The sequence below is a fragment of the Monopterus albus genome, unplaced genomic scaffold (genome assembly GCF_001952655.1).
Source record: "Monopterus albus unplaced genomic scaffold, M_albus_1.0 scaffold26.1, whole genome shotgun sequence".
In the NCBI taxonomy this organism is placed as follows: Eukaryota; Metazoa; Chordata; class Actinopteri; order Synbranchiformes; family Synbranchidae; genus Monopterus; species Monopterus albus.
Genome location: NW_018127906.1, coordinates 2,265,320 through 2,290,990, shown reverse-complemented (window position 1 = coordinate 2,290,990; position 25,671 = coordinate 2,265,320). Strand labels below are relative to the sequence as shown.

At 43.3% G+C, this 25,671-nt stretch overlaps 1 protein-coding gene and 1 long non-coding RNA gene across 4 annotated transcripts in view; one reads left to right on the top strand and one right to left on the bottom strand.

Annotated features, from left to right (window-relative positions):
• Positions 1-21,985, top strand: part of cep120 (centrosomal protein 120) — a 29,489-nt gene extending 7,504 nt beyond the window's left edge. For all 3 annotated transcript variants that reach the window (XM_020595225.1, XM_020595226.1, XM_020595227.1), the window contains 16 exons: positions 1,901-2,098; positions 2,458-2,682; positions 2,959-3,166; positions 3,264-3,453; positions 3,689-3,838; positions 4,559-4,741; positions 4,816-4,912; positions 5,333-5,509; positions 5,922-6,011; positions 6,644-6,736; positions 7,976-8,137; positions 8,220-8,342; positions 9,120-9,218; positions 16,515-16,660; positions 17,173-17,412; positions 21,680-21,985. In XM_020595225.1, coding sequence (XP_020450881.1) covers positions 1,901-2,098; positions 2,458-2,682; positions 2,959-3,166; positions 3,264-3,453; positions 3,689-3,838; positions 4,559-4,741; positions 4,816-4,912; positions 5,333-5,509; positions 5,922-6,011; positions 6,644-6,736; positions 7,976-8,137; positions 8,220-8,342; positions 9,120-9,218; positions 16,515-16,660; positions 17,173-17,404 — 2,373 coding nt within the window. In that variant the 3' untranslated portion in view covers positions 17,405-17,412; positions 21,680-21,985. The remainder of the gene's footprint in view (positions 1-1,900; positions 2,099-2,457; positions 2,683-2,958; positions 3,167-3,263; positions 3,454-3,688; positions 3,839-4,558; positions 4,742-4,815; positions 4,913-5,332; positions 5,510-5,921; positions 6,012-6,643; positions 6,737-7,975; positions 8,138-8,219; positions 8,343-9,119; positions 9,219-16,514; positions 16,661-17,172; positions 17,413-21,679) is intronic.
• Positions 21,986-22,505: 520 nt separating this feature from the next.
• On the bottom strand, positions 22,506-23,914 carry LOC109957377 (uncharacterized). The gene is made up of 3 exons (XR_002274553.1): positions 23,222-23,914; positions 22,993-23,124; positions 22,506-22,923 (listed from the first exon to the last, which is right to left on the bottom strand). It is a non-coding gene; the product is annotated as an uncharacterized LOC109957377 (long non-coding RNA).
• Positions 23,915-25,671: the final 1,757 nt, after the last annotated feature.

Here is a 25,671-nt window from a genome sequence, read left to right as displayed (position 1 = left end):
ACCCAAAAGTTGCTGTAGGTCTTCCCCAGAGGCCCATACAGTAGTATCATCAGCAAATAATACAAAGTTCAGTAATTCAGAAACATAACATATATCGTTTATATACAATATGAAAAGTTTAGGGCCCAAAACTGACCCCTGTGGGACCCCACATACTATATCCAAAAAATCAGATTGATGCCCACCCAGACTTACAAATTGCCGTCTATTGGACAAATAACTTTTTATCCATTTCAGCACCAAACCTCTAATACCATACCTTTCCAATTTATCAAGTAAAATTTCAAAATTAATAGTGTCAAAGGCCTTTTGAAAATCAATAAAAATCCCCAATGTGTGTTTCTTGTTGTCCCAGGCACTGGTAACACCTTCTACAAATTCAGTAATTGCAAGCGCTGTAGATCTATTAGATCTAAAACCATACTGCTTTTCAGTTAAAATTTTATGTTTGTCCAAAAATTTATCTAATCTAGCATTAAAGAGTTTTTCTAAGATTTTAGAGAATTGCGATAATAAAGAAATTGGTCTATAATTTGTAATATTATGCCTATCTCCACATTTATATAACGGAATAACCTTTGCTGTTTTCATACAATTGGGAAATTTTCCTGTTTGCAACATTAACAAAGAAACCGTTGAATTTATTTACTATATCCTCCATTTTATTAACCAACTTATCACCATCCAAAATATAATGAGGATAATTCTCCTTACCATGATTATTTCTAATTACCCTATTTAATATGTTTCAAATATCTCTCATGTTGTTTTTATTATTGTCTAATAGTTTATTATAGTATTGTTTCTTACAAGTCCGCAATACATTAGTCAATCTATTCTTATATTTCTTGTATTTTAGTTCAGCTTCCTTTGTTCTATCTTTCATCCATTCTCTATATTAAAAATTCTTTTTTTTACATGCATTTAATAGCCCCTTGGTCATCCAAGGTTTTACCTCCAAGTTCTTCTTTGTTTTAATCAATTTGTTTGGGCAGTTTTTGTCATACAACGCTTTGAATATAACTAAAGTGCTCATAAGCTTTATCCAAATCTTTTTCTCTATATATCAAATCCCAATTCTGTCTCAAAAGGTCCTCCTTAAATGACCTTTTAGTTTCATCATTGATCAACCTTGTATAACCTTGTATAAGCATGTGTAGTCATTTCACTCTTTGTTCCCACTGTCATTGTCAATGTAGCTTTTTCCACTTTTCACACTATATAACTAGTGGTCAACCGATGTGGGCTTTTCAGTTTTTCTTTTTTCCTTTTTAGAGAGCAGAAAGGCCGATGGCCGGTATATAATGCTGATACAGGACACATTATTTGTCTGCAGACACATCGGCCGATACCATTCACTTAAAAATGCAGAAAAATGGCCTGATTAATCAGCCGACCACTCTCTATAACCACACTGTCTTCAACATATCCAGGCTGAAAGTAGAAACATTCACTGGTGCAGAACAAGGAGAGAAAGGTGGAGGCAAAGAAAATTACAGCAGTTCATCACAAAATGACTCGAAAATGAGTTGAAAGTCACAGGTTGATGATACTGTGACAATAGAAGAACATCTCAGGTGGTAACTGAACATTATTGCACCAACTGTCGACTCCAACAAGGACTGTTGGTCCTCCAGAGTGTTGTAGGACGGCAGAGCCGGCCTTCAGTCCTCTTCGCCAAATTAAACCTCTAATCTCTTTTGTCACATTAAGCTGTTCTTTCTCTCTGCAGTTGGAAATGGGCTGAGGCGCTGTGTGTACTGTTCAGTTTTAACTGTGATCAAACCCCAAAAACCTTAATAAAATGGTGAAACAAATGTAAAGTGTCACCATAAGATACTGAGTCAGAATAGTGATCCTAGTTAGAATCAACAAACCAACCGATTCATTTTCCCCCCAGTTCATCCCCAGCACTATGAAGCTGTCAGCAGAGGGCTCCGAGTTCTTCTTCTACTACTCTTTACTGGGAAACGACATCACCAGCGAGCCTTTCCGCAACCTGCTGAGCCCGGACTTTGAGCCGGAGCGTGCCTCTGTGCGCATCCGCAGTAGCAAACACATCCTCCAGACCTTCCTGTCTCAGCAGCCCAGTTTACAGGTGAGAACCAAGGCATCTGACTGGTAACCACCATTTACTGGTTATGCCTCTGTAGCTGAAGTTTCCATAGAAGTGTGAGCAGACCAAATTCAGATCAGATCCGAAAGGTGTTCAGAAGGAACTTATCATAACCCAGCGGTTTGGGAGGAAACTGGGTTGCACACACGGCATGGTTGTTATTCTTGTGCGCACGTGGCTCACATTTCAGTTACATCTATGCATGTGGCAGTGTAGGAGCTCAGCGGTATGTGGCACTGACACGGACGGGAAGCAGCGACACAACATGGTCTGATCTGACTGAGACATCAGAGCTGAGCGTCAAGGCCTGAGATGTGCTCCTGTCTGTTTATCCTCCTCAGATCCACCTGTGTTGTGGGAATCACTCTCTGGGCAGCACAGAGGTGTCGCTCTCAGCTCTGTCTGCCGTTCCTGTGGATCTGGAGAACAGGGCAGCGACGGTGGAGGGAGCGTTTGTACTCCAACCTCCAAATCGCATCAAGCAGACACTGCCGGTTCTGCCTCCTGACATGCAGCCGACTGTGGGAGTGGCGGTGACTCTGAGGAGGGAGGAGGTCACACCACAGGTACACACAGCTTGGAATGATATTTTCTGGGCTCAAAACAAATATTTAACATGTTGAGAGCTTGTTTACTGTGACATGTTCCTGGATTTACTCACTCTGTTGTTTACCTTGGTGAAGCCAGAACATTTTCTTGTTTTCTAATATAATTTTGACAAATTCTGAAGATCCTTGAACTTTCTGCAGCAGCTGATGACTTTGAAAGTCATGTGGTCTGCACTAGACTTTCCTCAGAATCACTGTGGACTTACAGCTACATTGTCGTCGGTCCCTTTTCAGTCTTTAGGGAATAACGATGGAGGCAGAGCTCAGACGCTCTCTGTCCATCCACCTGTCCCCCCTGTTGAACAGAGACCTCATAGCTCCTCTCCAGTGCGGAAACCTCCTGACTCTCCTCCTCTTCCTCCTCCTTCCTCTCATACAGAGAGTGAAGCAGAGAGTCTGCTGGAGGAGCTTCAACGTGGCAAAGAGCAGGCAGGACTGGCAGGTACGTCATCCTCGTACAAGACGTTAGACAGTTTCAGTCCAGTTTTGGATGACCCAGACCGGTACCACTGAAACTGTGCTTGTGTCCTCATGTCCAGCTGCAGAGTTGGATGGTCCTGTTCTGCTGCACAGCAAGACTGAGGCTGCAGCTGAAGGCGGAGCATCCTCAGTCAGTGTCTCTGCTCCCAAAGTGGCCATTCCCTCCTCCGCCCATCACTACTGCTTCTCTCTGGACCTCCGCGGCCTGGGGAAGCTCAGCCTGATGCACCCCATCGCTGCTACGCTCAGGTGAGAGACTTCACCTGGTCTGAAATGTTGGGCTAAGTCAGAACTAGTTCCTGACGAACCCTGTTCTTACATGATCCACCATGATCATAACAGAAGAAAGTGACAGACCCGTTTTAATTCACCTAATAAAAGTTTTCTTACATTTTAGCCTCTACAACAGTCAAACAACTGTTCGGTGCTGTGGTCCAAATTATACCTGTGGTGCAATGGCGGTCATGTGTCTGTGATTTTTCAGGTATTCGTATCAGTTCTTTGGCAGCGCGGCTCCTATCATGACAAACCCTCCAGTGGAGCTGCAGAGGAACATGGAGGTGTCTCTGCCTCAGTCCTACTGTGCCTTCGACTTTGCTGCCCTGCCACAGCAGCTACAGGACACCTTCCTCAGGTGGGAACACATAGAAAACGTTCATCATAACATTCTTAGTGCTTCACTTGTACACACCTACGTACAGTGCGCCGACTTGATGGTTACACGAGGAATGAGTGTGTGATCATTGATGATGGTTTATGATTGTCCGTGTTTTTAACCTTACAGAATATATTTTAAACATTCCGATGTTTGAACCCAGTGTCACATGCTGTGTCAAATGATCGTCCTGAGTTGTTTATTTTGAGGTCAAACTAAAGTCACAGTTTCCCTGAATCAACAAGCTGTGATGTGTAAACACATTGTCTGTCTGCCATATTTGTTTATACATCAGTGTCATTTGTCTTTGTGTATGACAGATAAAAATGTATACGTACTTCAAGAATAACCAGATAATTAACAAATATAATAAAAAAAATCCTGATCTGCACTGGAATGCAGTTCTTTTTGCACAAGAAAGTGAAGTCATTTACTGTCATATTGTGATTTTTCACCTTGATGATTGATAAAGTTCTTCCTCTCTTCTTATAATGCTGGTTAACTCAGATACTGTGTAGTCCAGTAGGAAAGTGCTCCTCATTGTTGGCAAAGTCACCTTTGGCCAGCAGGTGGTGCAACAGGACTCTGTGTTGATGGCTGAGGACTTTCCAGGCCTGGTGCTGGCTGCAGGAAGCCGGGCACTGTGATATCACTGTGTGTGTGTGTGTGTGTGTGTGTGTGTGTGTGTGCCTGTTGCAGAGTTCCTCTGGTGGTGGAGGTTTGGCACAGGGACTCCTCCAGCAGAGACCAGCTGATTGGGCGGGCGTCCATCCAGCTGTCTCAACTGCTGAGCTCTGAGAGGAGCCGATTGTTGGCATCAACAGGAGAGCGGAGCTGGAGACAGACTCACCAGGATCGAATCCCCGTGTTCAAAGCACAACGGTAGGAAACGCTGGCTGACTGATGATGACAGTGTGGTTGTTAACCTCTGTTTAACCACCGTCTCCATCCATCAGACCCAGTGAGAAGGTCGCAGAGCTGAGCTACGTGGTGACACTGGAGGACCTGGGCTTGGTTAAAGCCACAGAGGTCGTTGTGTCCGAGTCTTCACAGGTGACGCAGCTGTGTGTGTGTGCATGAATGGGGCTGGCTGGCGTCACATATGTTAATACCTACAGAGCTGAACAGCAGTCACTCTAGGTGTGTCTTTGTTTATCAGCAGGACTGTGTGATAGAGAATGTAAGTTATGGAGGATAGACTGTCTGCCTGCTTTAGTTCATATTCAATCTGCACAGGAATATTATATTAGAAACTGAAGTTATTGTTTAAATGTTTTTATTTATTACATTCTGCATCAGAGTATCACATTTTCTCTTATTGTCCAGTATTCTGTACATATCTATACCTTCAAATAATATTTAATGTAATGATTATTTCCTGGCATTTAAAATAAGATTGTATATTTATTTTTGCACAGTGCTCATATTCAGGTTATGTCTTACTAAAGGTTTTTTATCCTTATACATCATCAGAACGAACCTGTAGACCCCACACAACTGTCCTCCCACCCTGCAGTACCCAGACCTGCTCAGCTCAGCCTGCCCCCCACCGCGCCGGGCCCCACGGCCCCCAGAGACACCCTGGAGTACCGCACGGCCCTGGAGCTGGAGCTGTGGAAGGAGGAGCAGGAAGATCTGTTCGATGATCAGGTACAAACAGGACTGAAATTACTAGCATCAACACATGAAGAGCAGTAAATTATATTGAATTATATTGACGGGCGCCATCTTGTCAGAGCAGAAATGGACATTTTATAGATATAGACATGTAGAAACGGTCTGAATGGAGAAGATCCACATGTGTAAAAAGCAGCTGTGCTGTAAGAAGCTGCTGAATGTTGGTGCTGCTGCTTTTTAGTTTGAAAAAGTTTTTACTGCTTCCTCTCTTTTATATTTTTAGCTATAAAAAATCCTCCTGTTTGATTGAAAACTACAGTATTCTATTTATTTGAACAAAGGTAACCTGATGTTTGAGTATTTATTGTTCATCTTCTGAAACTGAATTATCTGTTTGATAAAAAGTGAACATCAACAAAAGTCTTAATGTGTGGATTTGTTCCAGCTGAGGAAGAAGGAGCTGAGCCACATGCAGGCGCTGGCGGAGGAGTGGAGGAGGAGAGACAGGGAGAGAGAAGCTCTGGTTAAGAAGAAGGTGGAGCGTTCACACCTACACACACATATGCACAAAATGCAAACACAGCTTACAGATGGGTGTCAGCATCTCAGCGAGTGGGGAAACAAATCCAAATGCTTGTTTTCAGGACACAAGAGTCACTGATCTGACACTCTGGCACATAATAAAAACAAATCTTGAATATTTCTTGAAGAACAAAGGTGTTTCGTCCCTCTGGTCGAGTCCAGAGGATCTGTGCTGGAGGCCCTCATCTCAGTTGTACAGGGGTCAGGATCAGCTGTTTTACAACCGACCAATTAGAGCTTAGTGTTGGCGAAGGAGTGATGACTCCACTCTCACCTGGACACATTAATGATAAGCCAGAAGAATGGTCACAAAAATGGAGACCAGCACCAATGTCACCAACACATTCGTACCAGTTTCGACTTTTAGAAGTTACTTTTGAACCAGCATTTTCTTTTATGTGAAAAATATTAACACAGCTGACAAAACGATGTCAGTGAGTCAGTCACGCACTAAACTAGAAGTCATAGAATTTCAACACAACACCAGAACTTTAAAACCTTGTGCTAGTTTTTCTTTAATTTGTTGCTCAGCTGTATTTACTGCAAAACGAGTCAAATGATCATTTTCTATCCCTCTCTCCGTAGGAGATGGAGTATAACATGTTGGAGGAGCAGTTACAGAAGACTCTGTCCGACCTGGAGAGGAGAGAGAAGCAGCTGGCTGAGGGCGAACTGGAGGTCAGACACTCCAGCGTTTCAGTGCTGCGTTCCGTGATTATGTCCATTATTAAGATGGATTTTGGGAAAAAACACACCTTGTAGTGGCTTGGAGTTGATTTTTATGGCAAACTTGACAAGACTCATTTCTGCCGGGATGAGCTGAAGGCTGTTTTAAGCCACAAATTAAATTTATTTTGCTCAGTCTGGGTGAAAGGACCACAGCAGTGAAATGCACAGCCGTGGAGGATTTAAGACAGTAACGTCTTAAAACGCACAATGACGCTTTAGTGTGAAACTGAATTATGAAATCACTTCTGAATCATCAGAGCAGTTTTAATGGGACATGGAGGTGTGTCGAGGGTGAAGACCCGAATATAGATAAACAACTAAAACATGTCTGGTTACTCCACCAAGTCACTCGCCAGCGTCCCTGAGCTCCATCTGCTAAATACCTCAGATTTCCAACACTGTGTTCAGTAGAGGTTTTTGATTCTGTGCTGATCAGATTTAGAGGCACCACAGTTCACATTGTGGAAACAGTGGCACAGACGTAAATGTAGCGTGTGCAGCTTGTTTGTATTTGGAGAAGTACAAATACTACACTTCATCTTTAGTTGGAGGTTTGTTAAAAAGGAAGAGTGAGGGAAAGATGGACAATGTAAAACTTTAATACATTTTGTTTTACTACAAACTTTTCATTAAAGAAACGTTAGAAAAATCTCTGAACGTTATTAGAAAGAGAAAAACGGAATCGGTCAAAATCGGAATCGGCAGGTCAGACTAAAAAATCGCAAATTGGAATCAGCCAAGAAAATTGTGATCAGAGCTTCTCTACTTTTCAATTTTCATAAGAAAAACAATTTTCTCAAAGTATATTGCGTGTAAAGTTGTGTTTTCTGGAACATAGTTCTACAGATTTACTCCGATTTGGGCAAAATGACAACGGAAACATCTTTTTCAAGCTGCTTCCTGCATGTTAGGACGACTTTACACAGAGAACACACAGCGAGAAAAGTCAACGCGAGTGAGCTTTATGTTAAATCTTTACATCTGAATGTTTCACTCATGATCTGAGTTTACGCACAAATTATTCCATTAACAGGAGGGTGACACCTCTGTCAACACCATTTTATATGATTAATTGATTTCAAAGTGTGTTTTGCAGCAGCGTAGTCAGACATCTTGTACGTGTGTTTTGACCACAGACCCTACACGGAGACAGCGGTTTTGATGGCGAGTGTGTTTTTGTCCCCCCAGACCCAGAGATTGCAGAGGGAGCTGCGAGCTGAACACGATCTGGCCCAGAGGGAGCTGCAGGAGAGTCGCAGGAGGCTGCAGCAGGAGTGTGACCACCGGGTGGCGCTGGAGAGAGACAAAGTGCGACTGATGGAGGAGGAGAGAGCCCGGCTGCTCCAGCAGGTGGAGACTGACTCAGAGCCTTGTCTGTGATTCTGGATGTTCATATAAAAGCAGTAATAACTAGTTCAACTCTTCTCCTCAGATCGCAGATGCCGAGTCTCGGTATAAACAGCTGGAGAAAGAGTTTCAACTGTACAGAGAGCAACAGAACATCAGACCCGAGTTCAGACTGCAGTCGGAGATCAACCTGCTGACTCTGGAGAAGGTAGTCAGCGCTTCGTTACGTTACTCCTTATTAAGTTAGAGAGAAATCTACTGCAGCGCACATTTAAACAGTTACTTGGCCCTTACAAGTAGCTACACTACCTACACAGACACAAGAGACAGCACTTGGTTTCAGTTTACAGTCCACTCAGTGGTCAGTTTATTAGGAACCCCGGTGCCAGGCTAAGTCAGTCTAACCCAACAGTCCTGCAGTAAAGGTGCGACCTGTGTGACCTGGACTGTGTTATACTGGGAGGGGCTTCTATTATCCCCCCCCACACACACACTGTACCACTGAGACCAGGCTAAATAACAGCGGCTCACAGACGTCCCTGGCGTACATAACCTAAGTTTGTCCTGTGGTTCATACCGAGTCTGGCTCTGACTCTGCTACAAGCCCCAAATCAAGTCTCAGAGGAAAACTTAAGACCTGATGTATGTTGTGGACCAATTTTTATATTTGCCTTCAGGAAAGCTGCGTTTATCTGAAGAAAGCTTTGTATTTAAAAAATCTAGGTCAAACTTTAGTGTCAAAGAAGAAGCAGTTTCCTCTGCCTTTCAAAATATTTCCATCTCCAGATTTTTCTTTGATCCATCCAGAGAAAATAAGACACTAATCAGAATATACTCACTGTGATGATCACTTTAACCATAACAGGTTGTTATTCAGCTGAGTGATGTTACTGAGCTTGTGCGATTTCAGGCTCCTCATCACATCATAACTGTCCAGAGGCTTTCTGATGTGTGCGACTGACGTCTTTGCTCTCTGATTATTAAGGTGGAGCTGGAGAGGAAGCTGGAGTCCACCACCAAGTCTAAGCTTCACTACAAGCAGCAGTGGGGGCGCGCCTTAAAAGAGCTGGCCAGGTTCAAACAGGTACTGCGTCCATCTAAAGCACTCACACTGGTGAATGGCCATCAGAGGGTCTCAGAGGGTTTGTTTCTACACATTTAAAGGACCATACTGGCGATTCTGCGTGTGCGTGCCACTGCGCTGTAAACGGTTTTCTGTTAACCTAGAGTATGTAGCTCCGAAAGGCTTTACTGTTAGGACATTCAACAGCCAGCAGAGGAAACTGTGCTCAGCCCGCCGCCATCCATCAGCTCACATCACACTGCGACAGGAGTCAGGCAAGAGAGGGGCTTTAGATTTCCAAATTGAAATTCCTTTAATTAAGAAAAAGCCACCACAGAGTGAAAATGTACAATCAAGTAAAGGCAGGAAAACATTTTAAACTATCCAAAGTACACACTGTGACCCGTAGTGTCTTTATCTTGCTATTTTAGTGAAGCTTTAACAGTGAAACAGTTCAAACCTGTTGTATGTGTCCAGGGGCTGCTGGGTACTTATGAGCCCCTAGTGTCTGTAAGAGTATTGGTAAGAATATTAATAATATTTGAGAGTTAAAACCTGGATAAGGATATATGGCCGCCCCAGGATTTGCTGTGTTTTGGCTTCACTTTGGCATAGTGTCAGGAAGTGGTGACACACGAGCAAAGCACCGGAGTTGCCTTATTTAGGAGGCGCACGGCAGCTACAGCGTTAACTTTAATCCAGCTGGAGTGTGAGAACAAATGTGTTTCCTTACATGTGGAAATATGTGTGTGTGTGTGTGTGTGTGTGTGTGTGTGTGTGTGTGTGTGTGTGTGTGAGAGAGATGGTGAACTAAAAGGAAAGAGAGAGAGAGAGAGAGATAGGTGTGCTTTTACACCAGAGCCAAATATTTAGCTGAGGTGAAGTAGGCAATGGCAGTGTGATCAGTTGTTAACACACACACGGCACTAAGTGGGGCTTTAGTCCGCCTAAGACTAATGTAAACACACACACATGGCTAATAACTGTTACTGACACTGACCAGCTGGAAACCCCAACACATTCGTCCTCCCTCTCTTTCTGTCTCCTCCCTTTTCCTCCCCATCCTTCCTTCAGTCACCTGTCTCCTCTCCTCAGTCCTGCTCTTCCTCCTCCACTTCATCAATCTTAGCCACTCTTTTATCTTCATCACTTTGTCTTTCCTCTGTTTGTTTTTAACCTACTTTTCTCTCTTCTGTTTCTTTAATTTCCACTCATCTACGTTATCTTTCTGATATTTCTGTCTACAGACCTTTTCTGTCACCAGTCTCACACTGTTCTTTTATTTCTTTTTCGTCTCAGCCTTCATTTTGTTTAGTTAAAAGCTCCTGTGTCCCTTCGTTCTCGTCCTCTTTTAGCGCGTCACTGTCGTTTCTTGTTCTTTTGCTCTTGTCCGCTCCTCCTTCCTCCCTTCTCAAAGTGCCACATCACTGTAAAGAAAACATGGTGTGATTTATGCAGCTCTAAGGGGGTTCGCCGCTCAGCGTCACTCCCCTCATATTAATCATCCCTCGCATTGCATTGAGCAATAAGCTAGCCGGGCGCTATTCAGATGTCACACACTCGCTTTTTACAAAATATCAGGCCTGTGTTTACACGACCATCCGTCTTGGCGCTTGGTGGGTTTTAAAGCTGGGGCTTGTTTGGTTTTCCTCTGCCTCTCCTCGCCTATTTATTCTCTCCTCTCAGCGCCTTGCATGGCGTACTGTTTAGCTCAAGTCGGATAATAAAAATTCTTGTCCGAGGAATAATGTGCTTTTCGAGCCGGGGGTGCGGGCGACCGGAGAGGCAGAGTGAGAATTAATATCCAGACGGCACTGGGGTATTAGATCAGAGAGTGAGCTTTGGTCTTTTTAAAGTCAAAATATTGGGACAAGGAGCTGAAGTTAGTCTTTTCACAGCAAAAATATTGGGACAGGGAGATGAAAGTATTGAGCCAGGAAACTAAATTTGGTATTTTTAAAGCACATGTGGAAGCTCAGCAGCTGAATGTGGCTGGTTGTAGTGGGACAGAGGACTAAACCTGGTCCGTTTTGACTTGGCTCTACATGTTAATGAATTATAGGAGGGGCTTTTATTTTCCCACCTGGTTTCTGAATGCTGAAATCTGTTGTGCTTTTTCTTAATAAACTTGGTGAAGTCACACTTGGTTTTTAGGCCATGATGAATAAAAACAACTGAAGGAGGGTGCACTCTCTTTTCACCGTGACTGTATTGGTCTTCGAACACTAGTGCATCTAGCAGCAATAACTGTGCAGACAACAGAGAGGAGTAGGGGACAGGGTTCGGGACCACAGCTCCCAGTGAGTCCAGTACAAACATGTGTGACTGCACGGGGAGTCAGAAGGAAGCTAGTCTGAGCTTGTTGAGCAGGGCAATGTAAAGCGTAGGTTGCTCTGCTCCGGGTTGTTTCAGCCATACAGGGCTAACTAGCTTTAGCTTTCCTGAGCTTTTGGGTGTCTTCGTTGAGGTTTTCAGTAATAGTTAGTAAAAGTTGGGTAGAAACACTCAACAGAAATTAAATGAGCTCTGCACAAGCTCTCGTCCCCACTGACCCCCGGCTCTTTTCATTACTGAAGTTTATCGTTCTCTGTTAGAAGGAATGTTTTCCCTCCGGGATGCTGGAACATTTTCCATCCTTGATTCAAGCAGTTTGCTGCACAACAAGTCCTTGTCATGTTACTTTCCACAGAATCTCCGTCATTCTGCTTTTCCTACCCCTGTGATGTGCACACGCCTCGTTGATGACGTTGTTTGGGAGCCTGTTGAAGTTTTTACTAAGTCAAATTGGCATTGACCACACAGGCTGGTTTGTACCTGGAGATTAGTTGTTATAAATATTTGCAGCTAACGTTAGCTTACTATTATCTGACCTGAGAGTAGAAGAGGCGATGTGGAGTACGGTCGACATATTAAAGACTTTAAATTGAATTTCACACCAACAACTCAACATATCTTAACTTATTGAATGTTGCACAAATTAATAGGTAAAACCTTCATTTACAGACGACATCGTTTGGGCGTTTAGTTTTTCATACTCTGTGCCACATTTCAGTATAAACTTAAAAACCACTGAGCTCTGATGCCCAGCCACTGACCAGTCACGCTGTTTGGACCAGTCCACTTTCGTCATGGTCATGTGGTCCTGGTGCTGCCACCAGAGTTTGGGGCTTAATTCCCCCTGGAGCTGTCGAGACTACAACTGTCCCGTCTTGTGATGCCGTGAGTCTGTTTGTATAGAACTGTCAAACAGCAGATGTAACATGTCATCGGAGGGAATTTCAGTATTACTGGTCTCAGTGGAGACTCTGATGGCTCCCAGTGGACATTCCTAGAATATTATGGAGCTCTAGTATGAGGGGTGTGTTCCAGTCAGGGAGGCTCACAGAGTTTTGTGACAGTTCCTGGGAAGAATGAGCAAGTAATATTACACTCGGTGTGTATTTTAGACGTGCATTGAATTGAATGGTTTGAATGCAACTGGAATAGACTCCACGCTGGACAGCAGTTTGATGTGGAACAGTTTTTCCTTATGGGCCCATTGGGAACCTGCCTCCAAACACAAACTTCAGATTGAAGGTGTTCACATGGTGGTGACACTGGAGGACTTTATTCCAGTTGGAGAGGCCACTAGAACCAGGAGATTACTGGCAGACTCACGGTTTAAACATAAGCTCGGTTTGTCAGGCAGATCTGGGTGCTGAAGTGTTTTTGGGACAAACCGTTTGTGGTATCAGAAGGTTACGCAGCCACAGAGAGAAGCAACAGTGAATCACTGTGCTCAAATTACTAAACTGTGCACGATTTACAAACTAATCTGATCAAATTTGTGCTTTTGGTTTAAAATAATAATACACAGTATGTCTTCCCCCTCTTCCAGGGGGCAGCAGACGCCCCTGGTGCCCTGCAGTCCGAGAGTCTTCCTTCCTTTCTGCCAACGGTGAAGCAGAAGCTTGTAAAACCTGTCTGAGTCCTGCCAAGGCAGACCGGACCAGGCGCATGCCTCCCTTTTTCAGTTTTACAGAGAAACACTGTTGTTCCATAAAATGTGTTTTTTTAAAGGATCTGAAAGACAATACAAGGTTATGTTTAACCACCAAAACCTAAAGTATATCCACATATCTTGGTCCAGTATTAGGGCAGGAGTTATTAATACATGCCCTTGAATTGCTGATTTGTGTGCTCAGCTATGGCGTTCACATCTGTTCATAATGTGTTTTTATTAGTATGTTGTCTTACTTTGATTTCCACTGTGTTCATCTTCAGACGGCCTGTCAAAGGTTTAAGGAGTTACTGTCATCATTTTAACTGTTCTTGAGTAACAGCAGAACAGGAAAACTGCCCTTGAACCTGCTCAGGTGTGGAGCTACTTCAGCTTCAGTAGGTTTCTGACAGAAAACGGACATTTTATATCTGTCCCTGTTTTCCTAGTCCCCCCCCCATAATTTCAGCTGTTACAGAAACGCACACATTTAACTCTAATTTGAGCCCCGGTTGTCCTCATTGCCGTTCGTTTCATCCACAGCTGCCTCAAAAAACCCTGATGAAAAACACTGGCCTGACCTCCCCCAGGTGGTGAGCTGCTCACCAAACTACAGCTGTGAGCTGAGAAAAGTGTGTCCACATGTGAGCGGTGGCATGAGAGCGTTTGTATGAGGCAGCTGCTCGGGACTGTTGACCTCTGAAAGTAGAGGCCAGTAATGGAGGGAAGACTGAGGGGGGGAGAAGCCATTCTCTGGTCATCCATCCCAGAAATCAGCTCCCTGACCATCTCCAGCCTCGATGCTGCTCGCCTCCTCTCAGCTCACAGCTTGTCTACAGTTCGGCGTGTTTGAGTTGGCTGTGTGAAGGAGTGACGAGGGCCCGCGGGACACTAGCAGGGATGACATATTAACTAAATGATGATCACTTCATTTACATGCTCCTCTCTGGCTCCGACTAAACTAAGTGGTTCTTACAACGCGTTGTCTGGACATGTGTGAAGGCAGTGGTTTTAGTTTTTTGTGTGTTTGTGGCAGTTTGGCTTAGCCACGTTCGCAGGGATGCACTGATGTGAACTCACTCCTGTAGCTCTGTCTCCACAGGTCTTTGTCATTAATGAACTTTTTCAGTGTATGTTTGTTGTGGTTTGTTGAGACACTGTGGGTTCTCTTAAGCACGGTTATACAGGTTTCACCTCTGAAACAGCAGCTCATGACGTAACTAAAATATCAGCTTCAGGGCACGTAGCTTTTCTCCTTCAGCCCTTCCTCCTCTCCCCCGCTTCGGCCTCAGTATCACCTCGTCCTCTAATTGTTTCAGGCCTCGGCCTCAGATTGTCCTTGGCAGTGGGCACTAGAGAAAATGTTTAGCCTGTTTGTTTTTCTAGTAATTAGCTTTAAAACGGCCTGTAATGCAGACTGCTAATGGTCCACAGGGAGCAGAGCCTGTGTCAACACACCGCTCTGTGTGTGTGTGTGCGTGAGTGATGTGTTCATGAGAGAATGTGTGTGTTTCCACGGCGAGGTGAGGTGAGGAGATCAGGCGTGTGAAAATGGAAGCTTTCTGTGTGACTGAGTGAGGGAGAGCGGTCGGGCAGTTAATGTGAAAATGTTGGTTTTCCCATCCAGAATCAGCCGCCCGGTGGTTCTGCTCAGTGTCACCCCAACAGACAGATCCCAGCTCCTCAAATCGCCTTCCCACCCTCTGCTGCCGGCACCGTTTGTTTTTGCCCTGTTTAGCAGAGCGGCTGAGTGATGTTAGCGCTCCACTGAAGGCACTTTAACAAGGTCTTCATAGGTTAAGTTGTAGTTTTGTTGGAGGACGACCTCCTGAACTGTTGTGAGCATCACTATGACATTAGATGTGGTCCACCACTGAGATGATTTGTGTTCCACAGTGGATGAACCCCGGTAATTTCACTGACCCCCCTTTCCCCGACCCTTTCTCTAGTGCCAGGTGTAGCCAAATGAGCTTGAGTCATGTGGTTTGCTCCAGACCTCTACACATGTCCCTGAGGCCCAGTGCCAGACCAGCTGATGAGTGATTGAGCACTGTGGGCCACTAACAAGAACCTGGCTGCAGACAAAGATGAGTGACTGCTGACCTCAGTAGGAAGTTGGCAGTATTAGGCTGAGAGTGTTCACCTCGGCAGACCTACAGCTGGGGTTTAACCCTGTAACAACGTCGGAAAAAGCAGGTGTGATCTGCCCAAGGTTGACAGTATGCAAATCTAACCCTATTCATTTATCAGTTAAGAAAATACCTGGCAGATTAATTAGTAATAAAAAACCCACACTAAACTATTTGTCAGGGACACAGTTACACTCTGATCTCACCTGTGTGATTTTATGAAAGAGCTGGTGATGGATTTGGATTAGAGGCCTCCGTAATGAACTGGAGACAGTAAATGGTGCTGGAGGAGGATTTTCACAATCTGGCAACCCACAGGCTCTTATTCATGGTTTATTACTGATCCGAACTAAATAGGTAAATGGCTTTTAATCTGTGATTCCAGCTTATTTATAAATGGTGTCTTATCAGAAAGTGGCAAAAATTTTAATTCTAGTTTCCTGTAATTGATAACAGAATGAGTTCTACCATTTAACCTCGTTTCACAGGATGCACCAGTTCTATATTTCTGCCGTTGTGTCCCCTCCCAGACGACCCAGGCTCAGTCACTGGCTGCGTAGGTTCTGGAACTGTAGAGTGATCACACATCGACTTTATTTCAGATTTTGCCAGCAGGTTCTTCCCTTAACCTGCAGCCTTTCAAGCTATAACTCTCGATTTCTATCCACAGGTCTGAGAGAAGCTCTGACACCAGATTAGTGTTTGTTTTCCTTGATTTATTAGTGTCCAGCTGTGAGCCAGCACACGCAGCCCAGATTAATACTATGGCTGATTTTGGGAAGTCTGGTCTTTTGGACCTAGAGGCCGGAGCAGTTGAGAGAAATATGACTTCTGGACATTTTTATGACGTTTTCTCGCTGTTCTCATCGTGTTGCTGTTGGTCTCTGTGTGAATTCTTCAGGTCTTGCAGCATTTTTCTCAGGGAGGTTTTTATGAAAATGTGAAAGCAGACAAATTTATCACCACACTCCGCTCTGTGTAATTAGGAGAAACAGTTTCTTGGCATCTCAGCGTGTCTTTCAACACCAGGGTCAAAGACTTATTTTAAAACGTCCTCAGTGCAGAAGAGTTGGAAGTCAAACATGTTAACCTGAAATTGGTGTGATTTGAGTCCTGAACTCTCTCATGCAGTGAGAGACTGAAAACAAGCACTCAGTCACAAAGATGTGCAGCCGTTTCCCATTTTAACAGCTTTATTTGTGTTTACAGCGGGAGCAGGAAAACGCCATGACACGTCTGAAGAAGCAACAGGCAGAGCTGGATGCCATGAGGCTGCGTTACCTGGCAACAGAGGAGAAGGAGGTGGTCCGACAAGACCGACAGGAGCTGGACGACATCAGGAACGAACTCAACAGGTGAGCATCATCATGGCATCAGCTCCTCAAGTTTTAACCTCTTAACTGCTGCTTTTATACAGTATATGCTTAATGTGCAGCATTAGAAATGAAACTGAAGAACAGATTAAAACAGGGTCACCGATTAATCAGCTGATCATCTTGATGATATGATTGATCTGTTTATTCCCAGAATGTCAGACACTGGGGAAAAAGTCCCACTGTGACTCTCCAGAGCCAAAGGTGGTGTCTTCACGTCTTGTTGTGTCCAGCCAGCAGATCCATAGAGACTCAGCTGATGCTCATATCTGACAAAGAAAAAAGCATCAGCTCCTCACATTAAACAACAGACTAAAAAAACCTGCTGTATTTCCCCTTACAGTCAGTATGGCGTCATACAAAAGCAAGTGTACCTACAGCTTTACTTTCCTGCCTCCCCTAGTTTTAATACACTAATTTAAAACTCTTGTTTCAGACAGTTAAGAAAACTGATAAACAGATTTCAGACATGTTTTTAATATTTTGTTTCTCAGGTTGAAGCAGCAAGAGGGAAAATTAGGCCCCACCTCCTACCTGCCTGGCTCCGCCCCTGGTCCAGGTGTTAACGAGAGCGCTGATGAACACCTGAGCCGCCTGCTGGAGGAGAGGGACACTCTGCTGAGGACCGGAGTTTACACCCACGAGGACCGAATCATCGCAGAGCTCAACAGACAGATACAGGACATGATGAGGGCCGGAGGGGACCACGGACAGCCGCTCACCTGAGACCGCAGGTAAACCAGCTGGTAGAGCTCAATGTTTCAGATGACTTCCAAACACCCAGTGCCAAATCTGAACATGTCCAATCTTGTTTATCTGCCTGTTCACCTTAATGAGGGTGTGTGTGTGTGTGTGTGTGTGTGTGTGTTCTGTAAGGAGCTGCAGTCAGGGTGTGGTTAGCTTAGCCTATAGACATAGCTACCTGGGTAATGGATTTACATTTTGTATCTTGGTTGTTTAGTCCATACAAACAAGTGCTGGAGCTCTTTCTTTGCATTTGTGTATAGATTAAATGAACAAGATACAATACGTTAATCAATGAGCTTCAAAGGTGCTGGTAGGCAGTTTTAATGCTAAGCGTTTTAGACTCTCTGCACAGGTTACCAGTTAGTTGTAAAATAATTCATCTGCATGTTTCTATGATTTTGCTTTTAACTTAAAGTCTTCCTGATTTCCTTCTGTATTAAAAAAGCCAGCCATGACCTAATCATGCACAAAAAATTGTGAATGAATTATCATTGGCACTGAATGAGTGAAGTGTTTGTAGAATTGCTAAAAAAAAAAAAAAAAAAAAGGCCAACAATGTCCTAACGACTGACTGGAACCACAATGAATCAGTTGTTAGGGGGCATTGTTGGCCGTCAAAGGATTGAACCACCACCCTGGGGGATAAATACCTCCTGCTCACCACCAGTCGGACAGAACTGATGAAGCCTCTTGGATGAGAGGTGAAATGTCTACTACCTAAAACTACATCCAGATTTTTTTTCTACATTTTTTCAGCTTTGGTCTTTTTACAAAAAGCTGAAAAATGCCTAAAAGCTACTGTGGGACAGGAAATGCTGGCAACAAGACAAAGAACGCAGAGTTACAGTTTAGCAAGCTACCAAGCAAAAAAAAAAAAAAAATTAGCCCCGAAGCTTTAAAAAAGACAAAAGTGGCGTTAGCAGGAAGAACGGGGAAAACCGGGACCCTCACACTCTATATGTCAACGTGCGCAGCGAGTATTTTGTCCCTATTAAACATCCATCAGTTTAGGTTGCTATATTTCAGTAAGTTAAGCTAAAGCAGTTTGACAGTATGTGACATGTTTGCAAGTGCCCTAGCTAACTACAGTAGCTTGCTAACACAGCTAATGTGTCCCATCATTTTAGTTAGCATCTGCACCCCGGCTTCTGTCTAGATCTGATTCTGTTTTGGAAATGAACAAGTTTTATTGCTAATTTTCCTCCATCATGCTGTGTTTTAGCAAGCTACTGTTAGCTAACACACCGGCACACAACGATGTACTGTCAGATCCCTGTTTCCGGTTCTTCCTGCTAATGCTTCATGTCTTATACACTTCTGTCTTCTTAAAGGGTTTTTTTTTCAGCAGCTTTTAAAACTTTGTGTTTTTTGCCCTGTTGGTGGTGCACCCTACACCACAGAGGATCTTTAGGCATTTGTCAGTTTTTTGTAAAAAGACCAAATTGTCAGAGCCTTCACCCAACACAAAGTCACTGGAAAGGGAAGAACTGTTTTCCCCACTGGTGGGCGTGGTTTTCAGAATGACAGTACGCTCTGTGTCTAGTAACATCAGATTGATGATGAGATTGAATCTGTGCTTCCTGTGAGAACCAGAGGTTAAATGTACAGATGTCAGTATCTGAGCTTTTAGATCACAGGCTCTACGCGTCATTATGGTTTTATATATTTGTGTGCTGTGGATGCACATCACACTCATCAAAGAAAAAAGTTGGAGGAAACTTGTAACCATAACCTCATAATTACGAGATAATACAGGGGTTGGAACGCTGCAGAACTCATTGGGTTTTAACAAAGTCTTTGGTATCAGGATAATTTGGCGACTGTTGTTGCTACTAACGGGCCTCAAAGTTGGTGCCTACCATGTAGCTGGTATCAGGATAATTTGGCGACTGTTGGTGCCTACCATGTAGTTCACTACAGGCACTGAGCAGGAACATGGGGCCTTTAACATTTCTTCATCAGGGTAGTTACGTAACTCAGGCAGCACATCCAGCAGTAGCTAGCAAAACAAGCTGCTAATTCACTGTGCTTAGTGTTCCAAAAGGTAAACAAATGTAGCCTGGGCTAAAAACAGCGCCCACATTGTGACACGCTGTATCCATGGTAACATCAGTAAGTCTATAGCCTACTTCCTGTTTCATGTCCAAGTTTGCAGGAGTGATGACTATTAAAGATAAAGAGGTGGAGACCAGGATCCTGTAACAGGTTTGTTGCGGTTGCTATTTAAGCAGACGGGGCAGCGTAGGCTTCCTGATTTAATGGTCTAGATCCTATAAGCTATCAGGCTATTGTATTGAAAAGCTGATAAAGTTTGGATTCATGAGCTTAAATATCAGTTTTGCACAGTATTTTGGAAAATGTCACATTAAAAGTTAAGTTCCCTACTTTTTACATGAAACAGCGAGTGTAATGTTGCTATAGATAAAGATACTGCAGTCTGGGGCACCGTTTTTAGCCCAGGCTCTATTTGTTTACCTGTTGGAACACTGAGTACTCTGAATTAGCTCTTAACTGTTCACTTTTGTTATGTTCTACTGGATGTACTGACAGAATTACATTAACAATGTTTCTCAAACAGCTTCTGCTCTGCCTGTAGTGAGCTACACGGTAGGCACCAACTGTTCTACAACGTAAATAAATACAAAGTACGCTGAATTAACTATTCACCGTTGGATGTACTGACACCAGTCGCCAAATTACTCTGACACTAAAAACTTTGTTAAAACCCAAAGAGTTCTGCAGCGTTCGGACCCTGTAAGAAAAAAAAAAGAGCTAGTCCGTCATAATGCTGAGATAAGACCCTCCAATTTTTCTTTCTTTGGTGAATGCAATGCACTTCTGTCGTGTGCTGAAGGAGAATCAAACGCGGTTTCTTTAGTCCGAGGTTCAAGTGTTTTTAACCCACAGAAACATTTTATCGCCAACATTTTCTGGTTCCAGCTGTTTAAATCTGGCTGTTTCATGAGAAAAGTGCGTCTTTGATAATAAACTGAATCTCTTTGGTTTTGGTCAAAACTAAAATTGACGAGCTTCGTGTAAATTTTGCTTTGCATTTTTCATATTTTAGTCGAGTACAATAATAATAATCTGTACAGTAAGTGTTAGTTGCAGGTTGAGTAAGTACATCAGAGGCGTTGCTGCAACCGTTGCTCCTCTCCACACTGACCCGAGTCCAGATTTAAGGGATCAGGGACACTGCACAGTCTGAGCATCATTGTGGGGAGGACGACGGTTAGAGCAACCATGAACAGCCAGTCTATAGGACAGAGTTTGAACCTGTCCTGTCGCACGTTTTAATAATAATAATAATAATAATAATAATCACCTTTATTGGCCAAATATGTTACACACAAGGAATTTGTTTCCAGTACAGAACCCAGGCAGCCATCTGTGGCGCCAACTCAACCGATGGCTCTAACCATCAGGGGCAATGGGGGTTCAGTGTCTTGTCCAAGGACACTTCGGCATGTGGACTGCAGGCACTGGGATTCGAACCTTCCGTTTGGGAGACAACTGCTCTACCCACTGAACCACTGTCGTCTTTTAAAGTTTAAATTACTGTCAGTCTGTTTAAAAAGCATCAACGTTTCTAGACAGTTCACGCTGTGAAAAGTCTCCATGTCGATGCATTCAGGGACGCTCTGGCGTCTCAGAATTTCCATGAACCTTTTCACAGTAGTTACATTTGTCCATTCTTCAGATTTAATGATTTTTCCGGAGCATCAGTGAATGCACCACTGAGGAGAGTTTTCACTGCTCCTGTCATTCAGTAATCAGCTGGTCTGTAAAAAGTCAGAAAATAATGAGCAAAAGTCCAAAGTTACATCTTCAGACATCCTGTTTTGTCTAATTGGAGCTTCAACTAACAGTTATTTTCATTATCAATTATTTTCTTAATCAACAAATGAATCATTTTGTCTCTAAAGCATCAGAAAGCTGAGGAAAAGGTCACTGTCCAAAATGCTAAATTAATCAATTCACTATGATGCGAGGCCATGAAAAGCAGCTGATTCTCACATTTAACAATCAGATATTTGGTATTTCTGCTGAAAAGTGACTAACAATTAATCAAACATCAAATATTTGCTGATCAGTTATCTGACTGATTGATTGTTACAGCCTAAGCATGTTTGGCAGTTTTGCCTACGCAGCAATTGCTGGAAAAATAATCTGTTTATTGTTGAATTAAATGTTTCAGCTCTAATGAAGCCTAAAGTCTGTGCACGTCCATTTTTTTTTTTTTTTTTTTTACAGAAGCGAATGAGACGGCTTCTCGAAGGACGGACTCAGGTGAACGACCGATCGGCCGGTTTCGAACAGTGAAACCAATGATGGGAAATCGACATCGTTACTAGTTAATAGACTGAAGGTGAGGGTTCAGCGGCCTGGTCCATTAATCTGACTGCGCATCGTCACTGAACCTGAGTGAAGCATTAATGGTGGTGGCGTGTGACAGCAGGTGGCGCTGCAACCTCACTAAAGACTGTGACATTAATTTATTATTTTCATCAGGCCGCTCTGGTTCCTGTTTGTATGGAATAAATTTATTTTGGGATAAAATCTGTTGCGAGTCTTTTTCTAATCCTTAGTTTCTCTGATGTGATTATTGATATTTTTAACTTATGAATTGAATCAGTGGTTTTCGCAGCTCAGAGGTCGTCGCGTAGTTTGTTTTACTGGAATTCTGACTTTTTACGTATTGAAATTAAAGCACAAATGTATTTGAAAGCCTGAAGATGTTTGTTTTTCTGTTCCTGTATGAATTTAGTTAGTACAAGTGTGTACTTTAAAAGTTGATCAGAATATTTTGTCTGAAACTTGTGTCTGCAGTGTGTCGCTGCCACCACAACAAAACGTTTCTGCTCAGTTTCTTGTTATAACGAGAACCTTTCCTCATCTTTTTGTGTTTTTAGGACACATTTTCTCATTATTACTACTTACAGTATTTTGTATGGTGACAACAGTTCATGGTTTAACAAGCAACGTTTTAAGAGACTGATAATAACGAGCTTTTCTCATAATTTTGCTGTTTTGTTGATTTGGTGAAATAACAAGAAGATTCCTTGTAAAAACTAAATATCTGATGTGTAGTAAAACTGAGAAAATGTCCCAATAAACATGACAAGGGTTCGTAAAAACAAGGGAAGTTTCCACTTATAACCAGAAACAGAAAACGGCAGCAGTAACACGCTCTGCACCAGCTACAGCTGTGAACGATGACGTGAAACGAGTCGTTTGGATCATAAAAACAGTACTTTAGTGCATGTACTTTGTTACTTTGCCCCAATGCAGATATGTAAATGATAAAACAGCAAAGGGTTCTGTAGCACAAGTTTAAACGTGGCAAAATCATGAGGCAATAAAACTGGGTGGGGGGAATCAATCACTGGGAATAAAAGACAATTAAAAAATACAGACAAAGACGACACATGCATGCACACACAAACACATTTGTACTCACAGAGGACGAACGGGACGGCACCGCCGAGTCCAGATTTCTGTGATAAACAAAATGTTTCAGGAGGAGGCTGAATCAAGGTGAACGTCAGTCAGAGAAACTCTCTCACCTCAAGGCCCATTTAGATTCAGCTCTGAAGCTTCTGGCCATATCACATGACCTTCCTCAGTCGACCTGGAGGTGAAGCGGCTCACAGGACTTCTGACCCACGTTGGCGAGCTTCTGGTGAAATGATCTGAATCTTAAGGAGAACAAAATCAGTACAAACATTTACAGAAACACATTTCTGTCACTTTGGAGCTCAGGCTGTTGATTTACCCTCTGTTCTGGAGCCTTACCTTAAACCTGGTGTTGGGTCCAAGACCAAGGCCACCACTTCCACAAACCCACCGCAGTTTGTTTATCTGACAGCGTGTTATCGGTGTGTGTCAGCATCAGCTCTGTGAGCGCACGTCTGCAGCTCGGACCGACATGACCAGCAGGCAGGAGTCAGGGCAAGGGCAAAAGCAAAAGGTGACGTTTATCAATGAAAACTGAATCCTGGGAAAACCAACGAGACAAAATCAAACACAGACAAAACTCTGTCACCTTGTCCCACTCAACTGAGCAGCGTTTTACCTCATCAGCCTCAACTCAGTGAAGCCTACACCTGTTCAGGTAAGTGCGAAGGGAGCTCAGCAAAGATGTCAGTCAGTGAAATAATTAACAGAGCTGTGGATGCACACACACATCTGAAATTAACAGCTGGTTTATCTGGTGTCCTCCGACTGCGTCTCACTGCTGATGCAAACCTGCCTCCACTGACCCTGCTCTGTCATCACAGGCAGAGCATCAAACCCCTGTCACACGCTTCGAGACCACAAGCCTGAGAAACAGCCAAACAAACTTAATGAGTGTTATCTACACAACCTGAAAGGGTGGACCGCAAACCACATGAAGAAGAGCAAAAGGAGACGCGGAACGCAAATTAATAAAGAACAAACAAAAAAAAATAATCAAAAAAACCAGAAATCAAGGTTTTTCTTATAAAACCTCTGAGCTGAGGAAGTCGTGACTGACTGGTCAAATAAAACTGAAAGTGAACGTGCACGGTGACGTGTGGCTCATGTTCATGTTCCCACTTTTCTCCTCCAACAAGCTTCCAGTTAAAAAAAAAAAAAAAAGCTTCACATCTGATTTTGAAAGTGCGGCCCCTCGTCTGCCGAACATTGCTCCCCACCCCAACAGGAAATCCCACCAAAAGCAAACCATTACAACCAGTACACCCATTAAGGCCACACACACAGCAGTGGCCTTGCATGTGACCATCTACTGCTCTTAATCTGTCAATCTGAGGGAAAACGTCCAACCTCCCAGCGGCTGAAGGTCATTTCACCCGAGTCCGTCTAGAAGCCTTCGGTCTTTAGAGTATTTCTACTTTTCCTCCGCGACATAAATACTGTAAATTTTACTTGTGTCTGACAGTTGAAATGATACATTACTTCTTTACTTCTAAAGTACATTTCACTCACTTATAGCAGAAATATTTAAGTACAAGTACTTCAAAATAGTACTTGAGTAAATATTGGTTCCACCAGGAGGGAACAAATACTTTAATTTAAAGCTGAAAATTTGAAGCAAGAAAAATCCCTGAATTTGTAAGATGTTAATTAGTTCTAATAGTTAAAGCTGCTTTAATGAATATTTTTATTCTGACAATGGGTCATGTGACTGCTGGGTGTGAAAAGGGTCACGGCGTCCACGGCTCGACTGTTTGAGTCCAGTAAAGAGAGTATTTACAAAGTCATACTTCAGATGTGTGAAAATATTTGATTTAGACTTTTCACTATGACATTTTTAAACTTGTAGTCTGATTAAATTTTGGTCAGCCCTTCTATTAACTATTTGTTTGCTCTGTTTCCAGGCGATTCATCACTACAGTTATCCACTGTTACTAACACGTTTTGGCCTGGTGCTGTTTTTCTTTGATACAATCTGAATCCATCCTTCAGTCTGAGTTACTGTTTGGCCAAAGCTGATGAATCGGTCCTTCTTTGGCAGTTTCCCTCTCCCTGCACATTATTGTTGTCTTTCTTTATTTTAACTTGTTCAAACAAATAAAGGTCAAACAGTAAAGACCTGTCTTGCCTCCCCAGGCCTGTTTCTCAGTTGGTAGTTTCTCTCCGTTTTCCTCTCTCACACTAACTGCTTCTAATTAAAACTACAACTTCCGTAATCTTACTACATGTAATTTAATCCAAACTCAGTCACATTTACAAAAAACCTTTGGCTGTGCGATGTTTGTTTGGTCTCGGGGTTTGGATCCAGTTCCCACGGTGAAAAAACAGCAGTGACTGACGTCTGAAACTCGGTTTGTTTGGGTGAGTTGGTTGAATCCTCGCAGGAATAATTTCTGAGATCTGTCAGGAAAGTGGAAAGTCCAGTTTGTGTTTGCAGACTGAGGTCAAGGGGCCCGTGTGTCAGATTATTAGCAGTAAGTCGAGGCAGCTGGTGATCGGCTTATTAATGGTTAAATGCAAAACATATTTCAGGAGCTGGGACGCCAGAATCACACCCCTCTTTAATGGTCCAATCACAATTGATCAATCATCCTATTTATTTATAAATGGTCGAGCTGCATTAACTCAGATTCTCCACAGTCTGATACACCCAGTGACAGTGGGGCAGGACATGGTATCTCTCTGCTGCCCCCCCTCCGTGACCAAGCAGCAGCCTCCGAGGCTGAGAGATCTAGCCGGTGTGGAAAAGCCAAAACCTACAGTTCTTAGAACTGTAGACTGATGTTAAA